The sequence below is a fragment of the Orcinus orca genome, chromosome 9 (assembly GCF_937001465.1).
Source record: "Orcinus orca chromosome 9, mOrcOrc1.1, whole genome shotgun sequence".
NCBI lineage: Eukaryota > Metazoa > Chordata > Mammalia > Artiodactyla > Delphinidae > Orcinus > Orcinus orca.
In genome coordinates this window covers 2738015-2755384 of record NC_064567.1, presented here as the reverse complement: position 1 = coordinate 2755384, position 17370 = coordinate 2738015, and the positions used below count along the sequence as shown (strand labels likewise).

The window sequence follows — 17370 nt, the reverse complement described above, 5'->3', positions numbered from 1 at the left end:
GTGAGTAAACAAAATGTGGTATTTCCACATAATGGGATATTACTCAGTCGTAAAAAGGAATGAAGTACTGGTACGTGGTGCAATGAGGATGAACCTTGAAAACATCACGCTAAGTGATAGAATCTAAACACAAAAGACCACATATTATATAATTCCACTCATATGAAACTCCAGAACCTATAGAGACAGAAAAGAGATTAGTAGTTGCCTAGGGCTGGGGAGTGGAAGCTGGAGGGTGGGATGGGAGGCGCAGGAGGGGAATGATAGCTCGGCACACACAGAGCTTCTTTCAGGGTGATAAAATGTTCTAACACTGGCTGTGGTGATGGTTGCACAACTCTGTGCATATACTAAGAGCTATTGAATTGTACACTTCAGACGGGTGAATTACATGATTAGTGAATTTTATCTCAACAACGCTGCTAAAAAGTGATGACATGGTCTATGCATGAGCTCCGAAGGCCTGGTTCCACTATACGCAAAGTATGATCCTACTTGTGTTTTTTTGTTTGTTTTTTTTAAAAAACACACACATACGTGCATAGGAAAAATATCTGGAAATACCCCAAAAAGTTACAGGGAGTGTCTCTAGGTGGTGGGAATTATGGATTTTCTTAAAATGTATTTTCACATGTTTTCTGAATGTTTTACAATAAGCACGTGATGTTTTTCTATTTAAAAATAATATACTGGGCTTCCCTGGTGGCCAGTGATTAAGAATCCACCTGGCGATGCAGGGGACATGGGTTTGAGTCCTGGTCCGGGAAGATCTCACATGCCGCAGAACAACTAAGCCTGGGCACCACAACTACTGGGGCTGCATTCTAGAGCTCACGAGCCACAACTACCGAGCCTGCGAGCCGCAACTACTAAAGCCCTCATGCCTGGAGCCAGTGCTCTGCAACAAGAGAAGCCACCGCAATGAGAAGACCACGCACCGCAACAAACAGTAGCCCCCTATCGCCTCAACTAGAGAAAGCCCGCGCACAGGAACAAAGACCCAACGCAGCCAAAAATAAATAAATAAATAAATTTAAAAAATAATAATAATATACTTAATCATCTACCCTAATTTCAAAAATAGGTTATTTAAATAGATTATTTTTAAAATGGTTATTAGCGTTACAATTAAAAGGACAGTAGGAATACAGACTAAGAGCCATAGATTGCCCACTACACGATGTCTTAAAGTTCTTAGAACAGCCCCACACACACACCGCCCATGATCCCACGATTCGTCTGTGTCCAGAAGAGCTACTGAGCATCGTGCCCTTAGTGAGTGGTCTGGGGAGAAGGCACGGGACTGGGTTTAGTTCCTAAGGGACAGTAAACTCCCCTTGTGTAATAGCACATCTATAATGATTAATATAAAGTGGTACAATTAAGAACTAAATGGGACCCTCATGAACACATTTGCCCAGACACTTAACTCAGAGTCACTGACTGGGGCTGGAGAGAATAGAGCCCATTATGCTGAACAGAGAAACTGCATCAATGACAGCCTCGCTGGAGATAATGGCATTTCAAACTCTCAAAATATTTGAATATGGTTTCTGATATCGAGGCTGCGGTCTCCAGACAGTAAATCCAAATCCTTCCACTGTCATTCCCCTAGACTGACTTCTTTCGTGGGATCAGACTCCACAGGGATTTAGGCAAACCACACACCCTGGGGATGCAGTGACCAACGCTACCTGAGATAGAGGCCATGCTGACAGCCCTCGGCAGGGACCAGACAAAATGCAGCTCACAGGCATCCCTCCCGCCTTCCCACGGGTCCCCGGGGCCTCTGTGTGGCTTCAGGAGCCCCCCGGTTCACAGAGTCCCAGTACAGACGCCAGAGGGGATGGAGAACCAGAGGCTAGGCTGCATTAACATCTGCTCCGGTAGAGAGAAAAAGGTCACTGAGTGAACAGACCCTAACACACCAATTGGCTAATGGAATTCACAGCCCTTTTCTGCACAGCAGACAGACAACACAGGAACCCATAAAGTTTTTTTATAAGATACGTACTTGGACATAAGGAACATTGAAATTGAAAGATATTGGGATAGTCTGCATGGCCATGCAGAATGGCAAGAGAAAAAAGATGAAGAAAACTATCTTAGATCCCAGAAGACAGATACACTGATTTCTGTGCTGCCAGGAATCCCTGTCTACAGCAGTTCAGTAGGTAAGCAGAGAGCTGTCACCTTGGTTTATTGGGCCTCATATATCTGAATAAACCAGGTTTTGAAAGCAGATGTGCAAAAGCTTCCTGTATCTACTGGTGTTGCCCAACTGAATCCATGACACACCTACATTTCAGGGTCAAGGCTGCGATGTATATGCGTCTCCATGAGGTTAAGAGCTTGATTTACATCAGTGCTTCCTAACCTGTGTGTATGGGACTTGAACTTGAGGGTGGGGTAGGGGAGACCCAGCACAGTCCTCTGATGGTTGAAGAAGGGATGACTCTCAATTATACAGCATCCCGTCGTACTGACGTGCCACCTTTTATCGGACCAGTTTCCTGCTGCTTGATAGCTGGGCAGCTTCTTGGAACTTTGTGGGTTCCAACATTACTGTGAAGGTATACACACACACACACGGACACACACACACATACAGACACACACACACACACACAGAGAAACATATCTTCATGTACTTATGCAGGCTTCCTGAGAGAGAAAGAGAGAAAGGCCACTTGGAGCCTTTCAAGGCTCCAAGCCTTTCTTGGATTCCTTGGAGTCAAAACTACTTTGAACCTTTGGGAACAAAGTACATAGTTGTGACCAGGGCAGAGAGAGGAAAGCCTGGCCCTGCCTGGCCACAGGCAGAGCTGAAGATGGAACCCTCCTTTCCACCAACTCCTGCTTTGTCTGGGTCAGGCTCAAGAAATGAAAACAAGTCACATGATTAGCAAATGCTGTCTCGATTGAACATAACCGTTGGAGAGCAATTTTCGTTATAATCCACAGTGACAACAGTCTTTTATGTTTTCATAGAAGTAGAAGATTAAGTTAAGTTCATGCCACGTTGGCATCATGGACCGGGGGTAGGACATCCACACAATCAGGCTGTGTCTAGCCCGTCAGGTAAAGGAGACAAAGAAGAGAAACCAGTTCTGACCCTGGGGCAACAGGAACACGCTAACAAGGCAACTGTCTTTTGTAGCGCCTCTCAGGTTTCCTAAGGAAACACTGCTATGGTCTGGGACAGTAAACATATCCACTGCCAGCATTACTTTTCCTTGAAGTCTCCTGACTACTACTAGAAATTCTTGTGAATCCTACCCCCACCCTCCAAATCAAATTTGAGAAATGTTGATTCCTCTGGAAGATGTTCAGGTTTTTTTTCACCTTCTGGCATAAAGCCAGAAACCCTGATGTGGAAGATGCCACACAATATGGTATTTCACACTGCCTAAGCCTGTAGGGTCTCTTGGCCGTGAGAGAATTTGCTATTTAGAGCACAAACTTCCTCTCAATCTCTGCTCACCCGCAGACAGTACAAAAGACCATAGACTTTCTCTACTGTTTTTCAAGGACATCTTAATAATACGACCTTGCTCAACAAAATGTGGGTTTTCAGTTGGCGAGGAGCCTGCCTCCTCTTTAGATGGTGAGACCCATGTGGCAAACGGGGTATAAATATATTACATCAGCAAGATAAAACAACGTCTTATTTTTTCATGAGTGGTTTTTATCGTTTGTTTTCCCATGAAAGGAAAGTTAGAAACTAGAAGAAATTATTTTATGAAAATTTCATCACTTTCATTTTCATAAAGGATCTTATGTCGTAAGTTTTCAGAACCACTCTGGTGGCTGGGAAACATAAAAGTACCCTTAACAACACGCACATCCTTGCACACACGATAAACAACTCATATCTCCGAGCCCTTACTACGCATGCCAGCACCTTCTGGTCACTGCACACACGAACCCGCTTTAAATTAGCAGCTGTGGTGTCAGGAGCCTCAGGGAGCAGGACAGGGGATAGAGATCAGACTATTATCAGGTGACAAGCAGGTGCAGAGAGTGACCAGCTGGCGAGGCCTCACTGGGGAAGTTTTGGAATGGGCCACGCCTGCGTCAGGGTTTGGGGACTAAGATGTTCAACCACCCGACGCCAGGCCCGCGGCTGCCAATTGCTGGAAACGGCCCTCCCGCCGCCGTCCGGTCCGAACCTGCGCAGGGAGCCGCCCGCCCGAGGTCCGGGGCGCTCTCGGCCAGCCCCGTCCGTCAGCCTGTGCCCCACTCCCCGGCCCCGTCCGTCGGTCAGTCCCCCAGCCTGTCGACACAGCCCCGCAGCGCCGTGCATCGGTCCGCCGTCGGGCATTCCCCGCATTCCCGTCCATCGGTCCCCCAGCCCGTCGTCCCCTCCCAGCTCCGCCCTTCGGTGTGTCCGTCCCCTCCCCCACAGCCCCGTCCGTCAGTCCGTCCCCGTCCGTCCCCCCGCCCCCGTCCGGCTCCCCCCGTCTGGCCCCCGGCGTCGTCAGCCCGCCGTCCGTCCGCGCTCCCAAGTCAGTGCGCCGGACGCAGGGCTGCGGTGGCGTGTGATGACGTCATATGGGTCGCCCGCCCCCGATTGGTCGCGGCCGCCTCACCAGACCGCGAGCGGACGGGCGCGCGGGAGGGGCGGGGCGCGCGGTGGCCACGCCCCCTGGCGCTTGGGGCGGGCGGCGGGCCGCGGCGGGGTCACGTGACCCTGGGCCCCGCCGCCCGCCTTATAAGCTGCGCGGCGAGCTGAGCGCCGCGGGCTCAACTCCAGGCGGTTTGGGCCGTGACGCTCCTCGGCGATCTTCTCTCTCGGCGAGCCCGCGGGCGGGCGCCCCTCAGCCAGGTACGCGAGGCGCAGCGAGGGGACCCAGGCCGGTGGCGGCGGGGGTGGGGTCCCGGTGTCGGCCGGGCGGGGATGTCGGGGCGCCGGCGCCTCCACTCCCGGCAGCCGCCCCTCGAGACGGCCTTCCACTGGTATCCTCGGCACCGACCCTCGGGGCTGGGCGCACGCTCTGACCCCAGCCCGAGTCCCGGAGCGGGGGGCTGCACCCCCGACCCCAGGTGGGCTCTGCCAGTGATCCTGTCAGTTCGGAGGACCCCAGCACCTTGTCCTGGGCGGCCTGCCTCCAGGCTTGCCTGGCTGGGTCTGCCTCCTGCAGATGGACGGGGTCTGAAAAACTTCTGGACTGGACGGGCCAGAACTTCGGGGCTTATGCAGAGGGGCACTGCGGCGGGCGCTCAACGCTCAGGTGTACCTAATCCGGCTGCCGCTGAAAACAGCCTGTGCAGCTCCCAGGCGGGGTGTGTGGGCAGGGTCCTTGCAGCCCTCCCCCGCGGTACCTGCCCGTGGGCTCCCCTGAGCGGCTGACTCCGAGGGCCTTGGGGGTTTCCCTGGACGTACCGGTGATGAAGGCGAGCAGAGCCCTCCCTCTGACCGGGCCTCCCTGGACCTGCCATGTCCTTTGGAAGTGAATTGATCGGGGTTCCACCTCCACACCCCCTTTTCCTTCTAGGAAAGCCTGTCACACTGGTGGCTGATGCCCAGACTGGACGACCACCCCTGGAGCGGTCCCTGCGCTAAGGGCGCGAAGCACAGAAGCCACCTGAGGGCCAGTGCCAGAGGGCTGGAGGCCAAAGTGGGAGAAATGATCACCTCCGCAGTGTCGGGCCCCTCTCCCCTGGTGGCCCACAGTGCCCGGGGCGCTGACCCGGCTCACGGGCCCGGGAGCGCTGCTGTGGGAGGCCATGGCAGCAGCGGCCACATCACCAGCTGGCATCACCACCTGGTGCAAAGGAGCCTGGTGCTCTTCTCAGTGGGCGTGGTCCTGGCCCTGGTGCTGAACCTGCTGCAGGTCCAGAGGAACGTCACCCTGTTCCCTGAGGAGGTCATCGCCACCATCTTCTCCTCCGCCTGGTGGGTTCCCCCGTGCTGTGGGACAGCAGCTGGTGAGTAGAAACTGAAGATGTTTGGTTAAGAACGATTTTCAGCCTCTGAGAACCGTTCATTTGAAAATCGAACCATCCGCAGAGGGGAAGTGTGCATCTCCAGTGATTGTATTTGGAGAAGGAGGCGGGGGGAGAGGATGGTGATCCGCAATGCCAGTCTCTGGAGGCTGGAAGCAGCCCAGCGATTGGGGACCAGGTGGGGAGATGACTGGCTGTTTCACGCTGGTGCCAGGCTGACCGAGGTCCTTCCCTCTTACTGATCCGGCCCTGAGGACAGTGTTGGGGGAGCCCGCAGCTGTCATCCCGAGCGAGCTGTGCGATTGGCCGCTGGCAGAACTGGTGAGCGAGGGAACTGCAGTGCGATTGGCTGCCCCAGCGAACATGCTACAGCGCTGGGTAACTGAAAACAAACCGTCACGTGGGCCGAGTGGGCAGAACTGCTGCCCGAGCGGCCTCCCACACTTCCTTTTTCGGGATGCCCGTGAACGTGCCAAAGCCAGGCCTTCCCCCTAAAGCGTTGGGCTCCATAGATGAAGGAAAACAAATCCCCTGTTCAGAGTTCATACTGCAGTACACCTGGCCAGCCACAAAACATAACCCAGGTTAGCAGTCTAAATTGTGGACAGGCGGACTGTTTTTTTTGAGTAGAATTTCTTGGTCATTTGGCTTGTTTTATAAACTTGCTGAATTGGTCTCGGCTCAGGTCACAGTACTTCTCTGGTCACACAGCATCCACTGATCAGCAAACATTTGTCAGATGCTTTCTGTAGCATCAGCTCTCCCAGCTGTTGGCAGACAGAGTGAGCGGACTGCCCCTGTCAAGCATCCTGGTCTGGCGGGCAGAACAAGCATGTACCTAAGTGACCACGGTGCTACAGGAGGGATGCCCTCCTGTCTGCTTCGTAGCTGATGTTTATGGACTGCTTACCTTGCAGTTTTATGTTTTGCTTCCTTTCGTCCTCACAAAAGGACTCTGCTGTAGCTCCATTTTACAGACGTGGAAGCTGAATCACAGAAGGTTAAGCAACCGTGTCCAAGGGGACACAACGGAGTGACAGGCCCACTGTTCTTAACTCTGCCTACTCCCCCCCGGAGTCTGGGTGTATCCCCTGCGCTGTGGAAACACGCTGCCTTCTCAGCACGAGGCTGGAGTGGAGAGCTGTGTTCCGGCCGGGACGTGTCATGGGAGGGGTGCTGTGGTTACCAAGCGGTGGGGAGAGTGTTCTCATTTTTGTTCTTGGAAAGATAGGCTACTTTGTTTTCCTAAACCCTTTCAGTATATGGCTATACACACTGGTGCCGTGGCCTCAAGGCCCTCGTGGCAGCTCCCCTCCCCACTGTACAAAGGAACAACACTGATGCAAGCTGGAGGCCCCTGTGTAGGCGCAGAAGTAGTTTGCTTATGGATAATTGACCCCTGGCTCCATTCCTTCTGTGCTTCAAACCAAAGAACTGCGATTTTATTTTAAATTTTTCGAAACAATGATTTTTGTTTGTACTCGAGGAGAACAAAAATGTAAAATTAGTTTTAATTCAAATATTACATTGTAGTTGATAAATCTTCTAGGAAAAGGAATGGTTTGAAAAATATGTGAATAATTGCCACGCAGAGATCACGTCATTTTCAGCCGGTTCTCTAACGCTGCTGCCTTGTCTTTCTTCAACAGCTGTCGTCGGCTTGCTTTACCCCTGCATTGACAGTCGCCTTGGAGAGCCACACAAGTTTAAGAGGGAGTGGGCCAGTGTGATGCGCTGTGTCGCAGTTTTTGTTGGTATCAATCACGCCAGTGCTGTATCCTTCAGTGGGTGTGCTGTCCCGAGCAGCTTCTTACGTTACACGTTGAAAGTTTCGTTACTTTTAATGAGTATATATCACATCATGAGTCATTTGAACCATCTTCTTCCGAGTATGTTATTTCAAAGCACGTTGCTCAGTTTACTCTCAGCAATTTTCATAATGGTTCTTGGAGTCCTTTCAGTTCATTTCAGGAAACAGTTAACACCAGGAACACAGTGGACGTCTTCATTCAGTCCTTTCTCAGGCAGCATCTGTTGGATCCTCAGAGTTGACCTTGTGAATTCCCTTTACATTTCTACCTTACATCCTTCCACCGTGAAGACCTGGTTCCTGTGGCCCAGTGAGAAGTGGCGAGAGCATCACTCTTCTTGGATCCTTCCAGAAGGTGGAGGAGAAGCCTGTCTGCTTCTCTGTCCCTCCCTGGCATGAGCATGCAAGGCCCAGGGCCAGTCAGAAGTGGTGGCCTCTGGAATAGGGTTCTTAGTGGAGGCTAACCTCAGGATCAGGTGCTGGCGTCCATGGGTGGACGCACAAGACATGCTGCGTGTCTGTACACAGTGCATTCTTCAGGAAGATGGGCCGTGGTTTCCCAGGTCTCAAAAGATTTATGGTTTCTTTAGCACAACTAGATTATATTTTTGGAGAAAGTTAATTTTAGAGTTACTGCTTCTTAAATCTGCTCTAGCCTGATTTTAATGATAAGAATGTCAGAAAAGGGTATTATAAGAGGTCTGGGCTCTGACAAACTTGTTTCGTCCGCAGTTGGTAAGCAGTGTTGTGACGGAAGCCAGTCGTGTCTCCACCAGCTGCGACCATGTCGTGTTGGATGCCATCCTGGTGAGGTGTCTTCTTGCAGACGTGGAGCGAAGACTGGGCTTGCTCAGTTCAACCTACTAATAAAAACGAGAAGTAAAAGGGGAACTATAGATGACTTACTAGCCAAGTATGCTGTTGGTTGAAATACCAGCAGAATTTTATACGTAGCTTTCAGGAAGTTTACTTGTAAAGTCAAGTTTTCAACCCAGGGATCCCAGAGAAGTTCCAGGTCATCTCGGTCACGGTAACCTTGTATCCAACAGATGCTCTCTGCAGCTCGCCTGGCAGCCTCCATGGATGGAGAATTATGTGGTGCACACGTAACTGCAGGCCCTGGGGCTTCTCTGGGTTTGACCATATTAAAAATCGTTACGCTTTTCCTTAACTCTGCATCGCCAGAAATTGGATTTTGCCAATAACGTTCAGCTCTCCTTGACGTTAGCAGCCCTGTCTTTGGGCCTTTGGTGGACATTTGACCGTTCAAGAAGCGGCCTTGGGCTTGGGATCACCATCGCCTTCCTCGCCACTGTGATCACTCAGCTGCTGGTGTACAATGGTGTCTATCAGTAAGCATGTGCTCTCAAATATCACCTCCGTCCGGAAGCTGTTACTTAACTTTTTAAAAAAATACCTTCTAAGCTAAGATGTCATGTTTTTTCTGTAATTACGTAGCATAAACTTAGACATGAAATTCTCAAAAACGCTGCTTATTGTTGATTGACGTGTTAAAAATGCACCATGCGTAATTTAATGTAAAGGAACACCCAGCAGTGGCGGTGAGCGTGGATGTCACACACTGACGCTGCTGGTGCGCCGTGTGCCTGCCCCGCCTGCGCCGGGGAGCCGGCTGCCCAGGGGCTCACGTCTCCTTCTCTCCAGGTACACGTCCCCGGACTTTCTGTACATCCGCTCCTGGCTCCCGTGCATCTTCTTCTCGGGAGGTGTGACCGTGGGAAACATAGGACGACAGCTAGCCATGGTACGTACAGTTGTCACCTGTGTGCCCAACTGTGGTTTCCAGCTTCATAGGCTGAGTGTACGTGATGCATTATGGTTGCTGTTGATAAATATCTAGTTGAGACTCGCAACAATTATTCAGAAAAGCGTATTAAAGAAAACTAGGTACAATACCCAGGTTACTCTTTGCTAGATGATAAAGATTCAGGGAATCGTAAGCTCACAACACGCACTAAAAGGAACTAGAGTTCCACTCACGTTACAGATGAACTGCCTCTCCTGTGATAACTGGCAGAGAAAAGTTACTGAATGGCTAAATGAATGATTTATGATGAGTTTCCTCCCCGCCTTCACGCAGGTACAGATGATGCTATGCTAGGGAAAGGACCCCAGGCCAGGCCTATGAGAGTGTGGACCAGGCTGGGAGGGGGCTCAGCTCCCCTGGGTAGGCGGACTCCAGCCTGGACCCTGTCTAATAACTAAAGAGAGAGAAACGGGAGCCCCGCACAGAGCCACTTCCCGAGAGCCAGAAAGACAAACGAAGTCAGGATGACTTAGCAGTTATTTCCGGGAGTTAATGGTCGACACTTGAGCGCTTTGATGAAATGTGGACATTTAACTGTCATTTTGAATAGACTTTGACTCGAGGCTTAAATAAAATGAACTAAAAAGAAAGAAACTACAATCTTATAAGGGCCATTTCTCTCAGAGACACTCTGGGGCTTTCTCAGAAACTTGACTTGGTTCCTCAGGTGGTGTTTTTAAAAACAAGCCGTTTATTCGCGCCAGCTGACGGTGGCCTGGGAGGGCCAGACTGAAGGCTGCTTGGCTGTTTCATAAAAATGGAAGTAATTTCAAAAAGGCAGAATTTGTAATGTGTCCCACCGGCTCCTGAGCCCAAATCATCCTTGCCTCCCGCCCTTTTGTGACTCTGTGTGGATCTGCTTTTGCCAAAACGAAAAGACTCAATTGAAAAGCCTTTCTTTCTCGACCCCTCATGAGCATCAGAGGACCTGGCTCTTCTCACACTCACGGTGGCCACAGTCTCGTGGTGCCCCCGTGCTGCTCCCTGGAGCCCCTTCCGGTTCAGAGTAGAACGAGGCAGCTTTACGATCCCTTACTGCTTTGGGATTTTTATTTTCAGCCATTTAGCTGAGGAGTCCTAATAGGGCTTTTGAGATAAGTTGTCTTCAACCCCCGTGACCCTTCGTGGCGTTAAAACTGACAGCATTCAGCCAGTTGGTTATAACTTCGGGAGGCTGGGCTGATGCTGCCATGCATTTATGATGAAGGTTTTTAACCAGCTTTAGTCTTTTTTTCTTTTTTTTTTGCGGTACGCGGGCCTCTCACTGCTGTGGCCTCTCCCGTTGCGGAGCACAGGCTCCGGACGCGCAGGCTCAGCGGCCATGGCTCACGGGCCCAGCCGCTCCGCGGCATGTGGGATCCTCCCGGACCGGGGCACGAACCCGTGTCCCCTACATCGGCAGGCGGACTCTCAACCACTGCGCCACCAGGGAAGCCCAAGGGTCTTTTTTGATAGAGGTAGACACTACACATCATGCACAAGTTCCTAACACCTAGAAATGGTTGAAGGTAACTTATTTTACAAGAGTGGCATAATCACACCTTTGGTCACGACGCTGAATGAAGGTGGGTTTATCAGCAATCATTCCATCCTTGTCGTAGGCATTTTCGTTTTTGAAAAGATGAAAGTTTTAAACCTAACTTAAGATAGCTGGCATAATTGTAATTCTCCCCACTTAAGCTTTTTCTTCTTTTTCACTCTTTAAAGTTGGGGAAAAACTTGTATTTGGATGTTACTGTTGTGTCTTGATACTGGAGGAGGGTGATCAACATCCCAGGTCATCAAAGGGAAACAACCCTCCCGGGTCTCTGAGCCCAGCGCTCCTGCCGTATTTACATCCATGAAACTGTGAACCCTTACGCCTGGATCCCAGCTGAAGGGGGAAACGGCAGGCCCTTTCCAGCCGGAGGAGCAGTCACAGCTGGTTTTCCCGACTCCCCCTCTGGCTGCTGCGTCCAGCGTGGGTCCTCGGAACAGATGTGGTAGCGGGCGCCCGCTGCCGGCTGCTCCAAGGGAGAAAAGAGCTAAGTCCCTTTTCTCCAGGTTTCCAAACCCAGCGGAGGGCACAGTCGGTGTGAATGAAGGCAAAACGATCGCACATCACGTCACAGCTGTGTTTCTGCCAGAAGTCAGGCGAGCCAATGAGGGAGACTTACTCCTATGAGTTGCTTGAGGCCTGAGATTGAGGAACCAGGTTTAAGTAGTTTTAAGGATCGGTCAGTCGGATTGGCAAAGGCGTGCAGCACTTGCTCTCAGGGTAGGGAACAGGACAGGGGGTGTGTAAAGGAACGAAAGTGGCGATTTCTGAGAAGGAGAACTGCAGGTAGTTTGGGGTTTTTTCTCTTCTGCATTTTTTAAATTTACAATGAAAACATTACAGTTGACCTTTGAAGAGCACGTGGATTGGGGCACCAGCCCTCCAAGAAGTTGAAAATCTGAGTGTAACGTAGAGTCAGCCCTCTGCTTCCGTGGATTTAACCAACCGCAGACCACGCAGCGCTGTAGCATTTGCTATTGAAAAAAATCCGCATGTAAGTGGAACCGTGCTATTCAAACCCGTGTTGTTCAAGGGCCAGCTGCACTTGTAGAAGCAGAAGCACTAAGGTGCGTACAGGAGCTTGTGACAGGTCTCTCAGCGGATGGATGTGTGTCAGGAGGTGGGCAGACCTGCTGCTGTGCCCTGTTGAGATTGTTTACGTGGAGGTCATGCAGGACTCTGGTCCCTCTGCCTCTGTGCTGTCTGTTCACTGGGAGCAAAGCCTTGGCCTTGGGTTGCAGATGACAAGGCAGCGAATCAGTCCCCCCAGAGCTCCCAGACTCTCATCCGTACCCCAGCAGCCCCTTCCTGAGTCTGTCCAGACTGGTCTCTGCCTTTCTGTTTCTCTCTTCTTCCATCCTTCAAAGTATCTGTAAACGAATCTACCCCGAAAGCAGTAGAGAATCTTAATAAAAAGTCCGCCTTCGTCCAGCAGGAATTGCGTAGCCTTCGCATCCAGTTCTGCTGACTCTTGAACCTCTCAACCTCCCCCTCCTCTTGGCAAATCCTCTGTCCACTTCGGCTTGAACTGAGGATGCGGCCTTTCTTGCCACCCCCGCGGGCTGGCAGGCAGCCTTTCTAAAGCATGCTGTCACAGCAGTAAAAGATAAGTGCGTGAAGCCAAAACTGTATTTTTCATGAGAGGAGAATTGGAAGTGTAGGAAATTAAATGTGCTTCAGATTATATCAGAGCTGAAGAATGAAAACTCCATTTATACTAAGCTTTGTTTTAGAAAACTGTGGCTCCCCAGGACATTGAGTGTCCTGCCCAACTGTAGTTCTTCCCAGGACCTTTTGTTGCGTGGGCTTTCCCCACCGAGCAGCAACAGGTGGACGTGGCGGGCTGGAGCGAGGACACTGCGGTAAAAGCATCTGCAGGTGTGGCTGCTACCCTCCTCCACCTGCCTGGCCTCTGCAGTTGCAGATCCCAGTCACCTGGAGAAGGTCCCGTGGGCCTGGGCTGCGGGGACCCTAGCACGTAAGCCAGGGCCACTGAGGCTCGTGCATCCTAACACGCTGGGATGTGTGCCCTGCTGCTGTGTATTTGTGTCCAAGAATTGTTAACCTCATGTTTACTCTCTTTGGGGAGTCTTGAAAGTTTAGGCTGGGACAGACTGGCACCTTGCCAGAATCTTTCTCACCCAAAAAAGTCTTTAAAAAGAGCAAGTTAAACATTTTCTTTTTAAAGAAGGATTTAAAATACTTAAGCCAAGTCTTTATTTTCTTTCTTCAAAGAAAGGGAAAACATTAACAGCTTATTTGTGAAAGTGAGCTTATTCTTTGTTAAGAGTTTGAAAACTCATTTCCATCCTTAAAACCCAGGAAATGGCTCAGTGCCTTAGAAATGGGATTGGTCAGCACCGCCCATTTCTTTTCCTCTGGCTGTGCCGCTGGGCCCTTAGACAGAAGATGGATCTGAGGTGGTATTTTAGGGGCAGCGTTTAAGAGTGAATTCTTGGTTTAAAACTTCACCAAGTAAGGCTTTTGTGGTGGGACGTGATTCGAGTGAAGATGATGAAGGTCTGAAGGTGGAGACCTTAGGTGGGCGCTGGTCAACACAGTGACCAGAGCTGCCCGAGTCCAGTGCGACGTGGCTGTGTTCCCTCTGAGGGTGACCGTCCCAGCGCCTCTGCACCCCTCCCCCTCGCGCCTTCTCAGTTCCCACTGCCCTTAAAAGAAATATGGTTACCATCAAGGGCAGCCATGCCCCAAACCTACAGGTCGGCTTTGCTTGAGTGTTAAATGGTCCAAGTGGCTTTTTCTTTGTGGTATTCGTTGTCAGCCTGCATGTTTAAAAGTGAGTCCGTAGCATCATTTTATAGAATCTGTATCTGTTGCTGTTTGTAGCTTAGTCTTTTCTCAAAAAAAGTAAGGCTTCCAGCTGCCACGGCGAAGAGCGTGGCCCTGCTTCCTGGGGCCCAGGCCCCGGACACCTGGTTATAGGTGCGCTTCCCTGGCACGTGGAATTCAGTTTGCCTTTCCTGTTTGCCATCCAGCGGCTGCTGGTAGTAATAACAACATTAATTAGCACTTCTGTTGCACTCAAGGTGTTGTGATAAATAGTTTCACTGTCAGCTGAGTCCTGTAACAGCAGTCTGGAGGTAGGGACTCTTGTCAGCCCGCTTTAGAGATGGGGAAATACAAACTCAGGAGGCTGACCACCTGCCTGAGTGGGTGCAGCGCAGGGCTGGAGCTGGGCGCCTCGGGAGCGCGCGAAGCTGCCCTTGCACACCGCTCCCCACTCCACTTGGCCGGCCGGCTGCTAAGCCAGAGGTTAGAACGTGTGCTGGGGCTCTGGCTCCGTGGCAGGAGGCGTGGCGGTCTCTCCTCACGCAGCCCCGTGACCTCAGGAAGGTCATCTGGTCTTGGATCTGCTCCTCCAGTGGAACATCTGTCCTCTGCTGAGGACCGACCAGGCCGGGCCTGGACGGCGGTGACAAGTGCAGGGTCATCTCCCTGAATTTCTGTACAGGTCAGTGAGGAAGCGTGTGTAGAAACGGCTCCTGAGCTGTTACACCCGCCACCTCGCCTGAGAGGGACGGGCCCTGTTTTCTGGGTGAAACAGTGGCTCCTAGCCCTCCTAGCCCCGGACAGGGAGAGGACCGCGGTGGGGTTGTTGGAGCTTGTCTGCTGCTCCGCATTTCTCGTCTCCATCATCTTAACCGACTCAAAGGAATTTTTTATCTTTCACTTTTTAGGATCGGCTTAATTGCTAATTAAAATATGTATACATTGGGCTTCCCTGGTGGAGCAGTGGTTGAGAGTCCGCCTGCTGATGCAGGGGACGCGGGTTCGTGCCCCGGTCCGGGAAGATCCCACATGCCGCGGAGCGGCTGGGCCCGTAAGCCATGGCCGCTGAGCCTGCGCGTCGGAGCCTGTGCTCCGCAACGGGAGAGGCCACAACAGTGAGAGGCCCGCGTACTGCAAAAAACTAATAATAATAAAATAAAATATGTATACATGTAGTGCTGATTTTCTCTCGCTCCTTTTTCTCTTTTTACATGTAGGGTGTTCCTGAAAAGCCACATAGCGATTGATTCTTCAAACCCACTGACCCTGAAGAATGGCAAGATTTGGGAGGAAATCTGGGATACTGGATTGTGACAAAGATTATCTTTTTTCCTCAATAATCTTTTTAGATTGGGCTGACTGTACAAGTGACTCCTGGAAAACAGTTCACCTGTTTTAGAGCAGCAGACTGGGAAGATGACCACTTGTGTTGAGATGTCACCTTGCCTGATGGCATTCACGCGTGGGTCTGCTCAGGAGGCCCCAAGTGCAGGCCGGCCGGCTGCAGGGTCCCAAGGATTCGGTTTCATGTGTCATTAAAAGCAAGTTGCCATATTTCCAAGCCTTGAACTAAAGCCTAACTACCAGCTCTGGTTTTGTATCAGCGCCCAGGGGAGAGCTCGATGGTGCTTACAAAGATGAAGTGTGATAAAATAGGAATATTACTTATCCAAAAGATTTCTAAAATAGGGTTGTGTAAAAAAAGAGAAAGGCAGGGGCGGCGAGCTTAGGGTGGCAGTGCCGGGCGCCCCGTCCCGCAGCTGCGCACGTGTCCCAGCGTACGGCCGTGCTTCTCATTCCTCCGTGGAGTCGCATGTAGACAATCTTACCGAGAGCAGAAGGCAATGAGAGGTCATCGTTCTGCACTGTGATGTGCTGGAATGTCCACCTCAGTATTTATGCAGTTTATCCAGAATCCGTAATCATCTAGGAGGGGCACCTGCCTGCCGTGTGTCTCAGTCTTAGTGAGCCAAAATCGTGTGTTGTTTCTTTGATACTCCAGAACAGAGATGACTGTTTTTTTCCACAGCCCTATGGGATTTGCAATCTGTGATTGCCTTGTAAAAAGAAGAGTGCGTATGTCACTGTATTAAACATTTGGTGTTTCTAAATACTCAAAGACGTGGTGAGCACAATGTATTCATTTAATGGCATAGACCATGTTTGTTAGACCCAGTTTGCAAGTACTGGGTCTTCAACTTCAAGTGCAATGTATATGAAAACCAACCTGAGCCTTGTATCCTCTTAAATATTTATTTTTTTAACGTATGAGGTGTTACAGAGGGTTCTCCATTTCAGTGCTGCATGGGGGCAAGATTCAGCAACAGCCCCTCTCAGTTGTGCAGTTACTTCGTTGCTGTGCTCTCCACTGAGCCGGTCCTTTGAAATACTCCAGTTTTGTGCGTTTAGTAAACTTGTAATTTTTACTCACAAATTTACCTTTTTGTATTTTGCAATTTAAATGTTTTGGTTGTTTTACACTCTGTGAACATGGCTGGATGAAAAGACTCCTTCCCCCTGAGCAGCTGGCGGTCAGAGCCACTGCCAGCAGCCGTGGGCTGTGCTCTCAGCTCCCCTCACGTGATGGTCCTCGTTGCAGTTGGGTTTTGTTTTGAGGAAAATATCCTGGAGTAAATTTTAGGTTACTGTAGCTAATTTGTTTTAGAGGAATTTTGCTTAAAAGAAAATAGGATCATTCTGAACTTTGCAATGACCCCCTTACACATTTTTCTGAAATCAAACAGCTATGTGAAAAGAGTTTTCAATGAGGCTATCAGCATTTTATGAAAAACCAGAAGTTATTAGATGAGAGCAGGCATTGAATCTTTCAAATATACTTGATGATGCACAGTGAGTATTTTTTTCTCTTAAACTGGAAATAAATCTGTACCTGTTAGAAACAATGTAGCCAAAAGATGTGAATCTGAAGAATTTTGTTGCCGATACTTTATAGCGAGTGTATGAACCAAAGCCATCTGAGTCTGTAGAATGTCAACTAGTGTGAACACGCTTTGCACTACGCCAGGTTTGAACATTAGCGGGATCCACATTCACACCAAGTTTTCAGCATTGTGTTCTTTTGCATTCATTTTTTACTTTTATTAAAGGTTCAAAACCAGCCATCGTATTTATGGGTTTTTCTTTAAAAAGGCGGCGGATTCTCTCTGTAGGATATTCAGATTTGGAATGGAAGAATATTTTATAGCTTTTCAAAATGTACTAAGTTTCAACACAACCTCTTGGGAAACTTCGTTTTCCTCCTGGTGGAAAGTGACGTGTAGTTCAGCCCAGTTTAACTTCCTCCTGCCCCTCCCACTGACCCTGGGAGGTTGGGCGTCTTCTTGGGCCTTGCTCTGTCCTCTCCCAGGAATGCTATCCTCTCTCTCTGGGAGAGAGGGCCCTTTCTCCCTGTACTAGAACGGGGGGGAGGTCTGGACACCCAGAAAACAGAGCCCA

At 50.3% G+C, this 17370-nt stretch overlaps 1 protein-coding gene across 7 annotated transcripts; it reads left to right on the top strand.

Annotated features, from left to right (window-relative positions):
- The first annotated feature begins 4666 nt into the window (after positions 1-4666).
- On the top strand, positions 4667-17032 carry INSIG1 (insulin induced gene 1). 7 transcript variants are annotated; one of them, XM_033408218.2, is made up of 6 exons: positions 4672-4828; positions 5499-5931; positions 7599-7723; positions 8945-9101; positions 9425-9524; positions 15264-17032. In XM_033408218.2, the coding sequence occupies exons 2-5, from the start codon at positions 5523-5525 to the stop codon at positions 9490-9492; spliced, it is 759 nt and encodes a 252-aa protein (XP_033264109.1). In that variant the 5' UTR covers positions 4672-4828; positions 5499-5522; the 3' UTR covers positions 9493-9524; positions 15264-17032. The 7 variants fall into 7 exon arrangements, 5 of the variants coding, with proteins under 5 accessions (XP_033264109.1, XP_033264108.1, XP_033264107.1 ...); XM_033408217.2 differs by having other exon boundaries at positions 4673-4828; positions 15132-17032; XM_033408216.2 differs by having other exon boundaries at positions 4673-4828; positions 8945-9111.
- The last annotated feature ends 338 nt before the right edge of the window (positions 17033-17370 follow it).